The sequence below is a fragment of the Myxocyprinus asiaticus genome, chromosome 5 (genome assembly GCF_019703515.2).
Source record: "Myxocyprinus asiaticus isolate MX2 ecotype Aquarium Trade chromosome 5, UBuf_Myxa_2, whole genome shotgun sequence".
NCBI classification, from domain to species: Eukaryota; Metazoa; Chordata; class Actinopteri; order Cypriniformes; family Catostomidae; genus Myxocyprinus; species Myxocyprinus asiaticus.
The window spans coordinates 56,221,492-56,228,991 of NC_059348.1; the positions used below are offsets into that span (position 1 = coordinate 56,221,492).

At 38.2% G+C, this 7,500-nt stretch overlaps 2 protein-coding genes across 8 annotated transcripts in view; both read left to right on the forward strand.

Annotated features, from left to right (window-relative positions):
* LOC127441321 (receptor-type tyrosine-protein phosphatase mu-like) overlaps positions 1-190 on the forward strand; it is a 355,708-nt gene extending 355,518 nt beyond the window's left edge. For all 6 annotated transcript variants that reach the window (XM_051698588.1, XM_051698590.1, XM_051698589.1 and 3 more), the window contains one exon: positions 1-190. This exon is cut by the window's left edge and continues 575 nt beyond it. The gene's annotated coding sequence lies outside the window, so the exon portion shown is untranslated.
* Positions 191-3,764: 3,574 nt separating this feature from the next.
* The window catches only part of LOC127441359 (5'-AMP-activated protein kinase subunit beta-2-like), a 19,602-nt gene continuing 15,866 nt past the window's right edge, over positions 3,765-7,500 (forward strand). The window contains exons 1-2 of one of the 2 annotated variants that reach the window (XM_051698687.1): positions 3,765-3,856; positions 6,344-6,525. In XM_051698687.1, the coding sequence (XP_051554647.1) occupies positions 6,370-6,525 (156 nt within the window). In that variant the 5' untranslated portion in view covers positions 3,765-3,856; positions 6,344-6,369. Of the gene's footprint in view, positions 3,857-6,324; positions 6,526-7,500 lie in introns of both variants that reach the window. The other variant, XM_051698688.1, reaches the window with a different exon arrangement.

A 7,500-nucleotide genomic window follows, 5' to 3' on the forward strand; every position in this document is an offset into this window, starting at 1 on the left:
AAAGAGATATTATTGTACATGATCAAATATATACTGTATGTATCAAGAAATGCCTTGTTGTTTATAACTCACAAAAATAATTCAAACACATTTCTCTAAATGTTCCCAGAAGAGTTGCAAAAGCACTTTATGGGAGTTGCCACGAAGTAAACAGGTTTGTAAAGGAACAAAACAATAAATAAAAATACAATTCAAGAGTTTTAATGAGAGATAATCTTTAATCAATAAATATTGGTTTATATATCAGTTTTTATCAGTAGCTGAGACATATTTCCTAAAATCAATCACACGTCTAAAAACTAGAAACAAAATTAAAAATAATTCCGGCATGAAACAATGAATGGCGCAAGCTAAAACATTCACTGAATTTGTTATCTGTTAGCCAATCAGCTTGCTCACATGTGACACTTCAAGCCAATCGGCTCATATGGTGTACGCTGACAGGTTTCTTGACATGGAATCGTGTAGCCAGTCAACTTGAGTTCTCTCTCTTTGCCTAACATTTAAATTTGCTTGGTTTGCAAGTAAGCCAGTTTCGCTCTGCTAGAGTTATTTCTCTAAAAATGCCATTTTCTCAGGTGGTTGCTGGGGCTTTTTATTTTATCTGCTTGCACGGTAAGGCCTGCTTTTGGTCATGACACATACAGTGAAGTCAGAAGTTAGCCAAAATACATTTAAACTCAGTTTTTTACAATTCCTGACATTTAATGGTAGAAAACATTCCCTGTTTTAGGTCAGTTAGGATCACTATATTTTAAGAATGTGAAATGTCAGAATAATAGTAGAGAGAATTATTTATTTCAGCTTTTATTTCTTTCATCACATTCCCAGTGGGTCAGAAGTTTACATACACTTTGTTAGTATTTGGTAGCATTGCCTTAAATTGTTTACCTTGGGTCAAATATTTTGGGTAGCCTTCTACAAGCTTCTCACCTTGACTTTGTTGTCCTTAAGCCATTTTGCCACAACTCTGGAGGTATGCTTGGGATCATTGTCCATTTGGAAGACCCATTTGCGACTGAGCTTTAACTTCATGGCTGATGTCTTGAGATTTTGCTTCAATATATCCACATAATTTTCCTTCTTCATGATGTCATCTATTTTGTGAAGTGCACCAGTCCCTCCTGCAGCAAAGCACCCCCACAACATGATGCTGCCACCCCCATGCTTCACGGCTGGGATGGTGTTCTTCGGCTTGCAAGCCTCACCCTTTTTCCTCCAAACATAACGATGGTCATTATGGCCAAACAGTTCAATTTTTGTTTCATCAGACCAGAGGACATTTCTCCAAAAAGTAAGATCTTTGTCCCCATGTGCACTTGCAAACTGTAGTCTGGCTTTTTTATGGCAGTTTTGGAGCAGTGGCTTCTTCCTTGCTGAGCAGCCTTTCAGGTTATGTTGATATAGGACTCGTTTTACTGTGGATATAGATACTTGTCTACCTGTTTCCTCCAGCATCTTCACAAGGTCCTTTGCTGTTGTTCTGGGATTGATTTGCACTTTTCACACCAAACTACGTTCATCTCTAGAAGACAGAATGTATCTCCTTCCTGAGCGGTATGATGGCTGTGTGTTCCCATGATGTTTATACTTGCGTACTATTGTTTGTACAGATGAACGTCGTACCTTCAGGCGTTTGGAAATTGCTCCCAAGGATGAACCAGACTTGTGGAGGTCCACAGTTTGTTTTTCTGAGGTCTTGGCTGATTTCTTTTGATTTTCCCATGATGTCAAGCAAAGAGGCACTGAGTTTGAAGGTAGACCTTAAAATACATCCACAGGAACACCTCCAATTCAGTACACCTCCTATCAGAAGCTAATTGTCTAATTGTATAAAGGCTTGACATCATTTTCTAGAATTTTCCAAGCTGCTTAAAGGCACAGTTAACTTAGTGTATGTAAACTTCTGACCCACTGGAATTGTGATATAGTCAATTAAAAGTGAAACAATCTGTCTATAAAGAATTGTTGGAAAAGTTAACTCATGTCATGCACAAAGATGATGTCGATTTGCCAAAATGATTTGCCAAAACTATAGTTTGCTAATATTAAATCTGTGGAGTGGTTAAAAAATTAGTTTTAATGACTTCAACCTAAGTGTATGTAAACTTCTGACTTCAACTGTAGCAGCGCCTTTATCAAAGTAAGCCATAGACAAGTCAGGCACTGGCACACATTGCTATCTTAGATCATTATATTAAATAAATCCACACATAGCTAGGCTAAGTCACTAATTAAATAAGCTCTGGGATTTCCAGATCCATATGCACATTATGAGTTGGGTCACTAGCCATTTAAGCCATTCAGCCAAGCAGTCTCAGACACACATAGAGATTTAGTTCATTAGTGTTTTGCCATTCGGCCAAGCAGGATCGGGCATAACTAGCTAGCATACACTTTGTGAACATGGCTCTTTGGTGCAGCAGCAGTACAAAAGTCTGGGCGGTAGATCTGCTTGTTTGTGGGGTTGTGTTTTGTATTTTGTGCCATGTGTTTGTGCAGCTTCTCTACTTTGTTGGGGGGTTGTATTTATGTCTAATTGACCTAAGTGACATATGTTTGATGCAGCATGTTTTGTGTTTTTCTAACTGTGCATTAGCATGTCCACACGCTTAACTCACTATGTCTGTGTATGTTTTAGCAGTAGCTAGTCTCTGTACCTGCTCTGCAGCAGCATGGCAGATTTAGTCCGCCAAGACAAATATCCTATCAATATGTCATACCCACATTAACATGCCAAGTCTTTTCGAGAGTTGTCATGACTGAAATACAAATATCAGTCTGTTAAAACAAACTCAGACATGATTGGATGAAGCAGCCACAGCCGAGTTCTACATTCTGAACTTTACTGACTGAAGTGTGAGCGACTTGTGTGAAACACATGAACAGGCTAAGTTACTGCTATGACTAGTGTTTTAGGACATTTCCAGTGACTTAATAAAGCTTCTGTGTATAGATCTACTTTCTTACGCCACTGTTGAAGCATCCTGCATAGAAACACCCTCCATTACTAGCTTGGTTATTAGAGTCGAAAAGATGCGTGTGTGTGACTGACTGTGAGCAAGAAAGAGAGAAAACCCTTTTCATGATCTAAGGTGGATTCTTTTTTTAAATACATAAAAAAAAAATACAATAAAAGAGAGTAACGGGTGCATGTTTTGACCACATATATCAGATTAGATTTGCATCTGTGCAGGGCAGCATTTAGGTCCCCGGGGCTTACCGTTTCACTGGGCCCCTACCAGTCATCATGAACATCGACGGGAGAATACTGCGACAGCCTGGGAGTTCGGAGCCCCCATGCAGCTGCGGTAAGACCACACGTTAATACGGCCCTGCATCTGTGCTATGAATGCAGAATGTAAACATTATAAATTACATATTATCTGCTGCATATACAGTACATCACATTCAATAATCGAGTACCATCAATAGCAGCTTCTTTTACTGATCTAATGTGGATTCCATTTGTAAAATACAGTATCAGATTATTTATAGTTACAAATCATAACCGTAGAATAATCGCAGAAACCGTGATCACAGTTCAAATATGAGTAATTGTTCAATTCATGTCCATTATCCTCTAAATTACGCAATCTGAAACACAAAAGTGTGGTTAATTAAGCATAACCGTCGAACACATATTTCTCTAAATGTGCACACTTTGAGAATAAACGTTCATAACGCTGTAGCATTATCATAAAACAGTGGTGAAATAGCCATTATATCCAAAGCGCGTTTCGTATCGCGGCTGTTGTTTGGACTTCTCGGCGTGCCGTACCAGCTGACAGGCTCCAGTATGTTGTTAATGTTTGATCGCAGATCGCAGCTGTGCGAATAAAACTCTTCACCTGCGGTAATGATCACCTCATTTCATATTTACTTCACTAAATAAACACTTTATCACGTGATGTTTATTATCTACACGTTTAATCTGATCCAAACTGTTAGGCAGCATGATATCAGCTTAAGACTCAATAATAACAAACACTTTATTTCTCATAGCGTGTAAATATAACATGATCTTGTTTCACTAAATAAATGGACATATAAAGGAACATGTATAAATATTATACAAAAGCTACATTTAATTATAAATTAATAACAACTCCCTTTACACATAATGTAACATGCTCTTGATGCATGTGCTTGTAATTTCTAATCATGTTGGAAGTTTATAAATGCAGTGATTGTTGACGTGTCAAATGTTCATTTCTGAGTCTTTCTGACTTTGAGGAAATATTGCAAGTCAGGGTTTATTTGTCACATAAATGCAAAACTTGTTGACAATGCAGTGTTTGATTTTATACACTAACATTAATTGTCTCAGTGTTGAGTAAGTTACTCTAAAAAAGTAATTAATTACTAACTACTTGTTACATCTTCTACAGTGTAATCAGATTACTAATTACTCTGTCTGAAAAGTAATTGCATTACTTATTACTAATTACTAATTAATAAAAAAAAAAAGTCTCTAATTACTAAATCAACATTTTAACCTAATACCTGCACTAATTCGCTACATGCATCAACATAAAGTGCATTTCAAACTCATCTCAACATATATTCAATATTGGGAAGCTGTACATCACTATAGAAGGACTAACCTTGCTATAAGAATGCATACGAGAACGGATGTTGTGATAATGCTGCTCGAGTATTTTAATAATTCGTGGAAATCCCACATGAACATCCCAAGCGCTTTAGTTATTGTTTCATGTCTGTCCGAATTAGCACGGAGTGTCTGCTTAAAAACGAAAGGGAGTGTGTGCAGTTTCAGCTCACCTGTGGCTCTTTCCTTGGGTGATGTCGGCGTAAAAGATAAAACATGTATCAATGTATTACTATAACAGCATCTTAATGCCATTAATCAAAGCGCATTATTGACACGCGTGATAGATTACAGCTACGTGAGGAAACAGGAAGAACTTGCGTGCATGTTTTAAATAAACCCTCACACGCATTATTGACATGTATTACCAGTGTACATCACTCGTGTCGAGCGATGTCTGCAAACAGTGCCTGTTTTGTAAACGTCTTTTGACCATCGATGTTGTAATTGACTGCAAAAAGAAAATGTTCCCAAAAAGGAGAAACGCAGGGGGTTTCTCTATCAGCGGCTCGCTTTCTCCACTTGCCATTTTCAACTACACACAACACCTGCAGAACAGTGATGTCATCAAGTTGACCCACGTGAAACACAGGTGGAGCGTATCCATCTATAGATCCATACAGGTGCATTAGCGGAGATTGTAACTGTGCCTGTCTGTTTGACACTTTGTTTTCTTCACCAAAACTTGTGCTCCAGATGCGTCATTAAATGTGAGGTGAACCGACCGCGGTGCCAGTGCTTCCCGAACCGTGTGTGGCGAACCGTATGGTTCATTTTTTTTACCGAGAACCGTTACACCCCTAATACACTTTAACATTAGACGTTAAATTTCGATTTTAAGTTCACTATTGTTTTATATAGAATTGTTTTAAACTTCAATTACATCAGAAGTAACTGTAATTGAATTACTGAAAAATTAAGAGTAATCCCTTACTTTTTTCAATGAAAAAGTAATTTAATTATAGTAATTAATTACTTAGTAATGCATTACACCCTACACTGGTACTTCTGAAGACGAGTCTCTTTAGAAATTGTTTTTTTAATTTTTATGTATTTATTTTTATTTTTTCTCCCCAATTTGGAATGCCCAATTCCCAATGCGCTCTAAGTCCTCGTGGTGGTGTAGTGACTCAATCCAGGTGGCGGAGGACGAATCTCAGTTGCCTTCGCGTCTGAGACCGTCAATCCGCGCATCTTATCACGTGGCTTGTTGAGCGTGTTACCGCGGAGACGCAGTGTGTGGAGGCTTCACGCTATTCTCCGCAGCATCCACACACAACTCACCACGCGCCCCACCGAGAGTGAGAACCACATTATAGCAACCACGAGGAGGTTACCCCATGTGACTCTACCCTCCCTAGCAACCGGGCCACTTTGGTTGCTTAGGAGACCTGGTCTCTCAGCACGCCCTGGATTCAAACTTGCGAGGTTTGCCAGGCCCCCTAGAATAATTATTAATATATTAAAGCATGTTTATAGAGATGTGTCGTTTCCTAACTGTAAATATGAACAGATTTTCCTGGTGCTCAAAAATATTGATAATTGTGAGATTGTTAGAATCAGTTGATCATGAAGTGTTTATGATGACTTGCTTGTTAATAGTATACTCATCAGTTTTAACATTTACACATCGTACAGGGATATAAAAAACATCATTTAGATTGGCAAATGGTGCAATCATATATTTTAACAGTTCACAGTGATTTCCACAGCATTTGTGTGTGTCTGTAGTGAAGGCTGTTGTAAATCCATCAGTCATGGGCAACACCAGTGATCGTGTATCTGCTGATCGACATGGAGCGAAGACGCAGCGCTCGGACAGCACCGGCGGACACAAAGACCACGAGCCCAGCAAAATGATGGACAGTACTGATGACCCCAATATCTTCAACACACATGGACCAGAATCCAAAGTATGCAAACACACACAATTCAAGGTTACTTTTATCCTCATGTGTTACAAAATAAGCCATAATAGTGTAATGATCCCAATGGGGCTAAATAAAGTATATTCTATATCAAATACTGACTAGTGAAGTATGCAAAAAGAGATTAACCCTTGTGCACTGTTCGTTTTAGAGACACACATGTATTGTTGGTGGTCAAATTTGAACAGAACACATTTTGTGTCACACCTCTTAACTAATGTCTTGCAAAGTTAATATCAATTTTTAAAAAATGTTTTTGCATTTTGGTGGACTTTATCGATTTAGACCTCAATGAGTTCAGATTATTTCTGAAAAGGCTGCTGTGTGTCTTGCATTAGAGACATCTACTACCATCTTCTGGAAAAAACATGGTTAAAAATAAAGACAGTTTTATAGCAATGCCCGGTATATCCCATAGGGGCCTCGTGTTCCCTTAATTGTTGCCTTGTCTCTGTAACTTAATTTCTAGATACAAATTATGCATTTAGATGTGTATTTAAACATTGTAATATATATATGTGTGTGTGTGTGTATTTATTTTTCTTTCTTTCTTTATTTTTTTTTAATTTGTTTTGCATGTGAACTGTTTTTATAACAAAAACATGCAATATTTATTTTTCTGGAAGGGTACACTTTCCCCACAGTGGGATCAGACATGTAGTTCTGTTAGTCTGTGTTTGTGTGTAACATGTGGTGTGTTCTGTTTTCTGTCTGTCTGTGTGTGTGAGTGTGTGTTTGTGTGTCTGTGTGTGTTTGTTTGTGTGTCTGTGTGTGTGAGTGTGTGTTTGTGTGTCTGTGTGTGTTTGTTTGTGTGTCTGTGTGTGTGTGTTTGTGTGTGTTCTGTTTTCTGTCTTTGTGTGTGTATGTGATGTGTGAGTGTGTGTGTCTGTGTGTGTGTGTGTGTGTATGTGATGTGTGAGTGTGTGTGTCTGTGTGTGTGTGTGTGTTTGTATGTCTGTG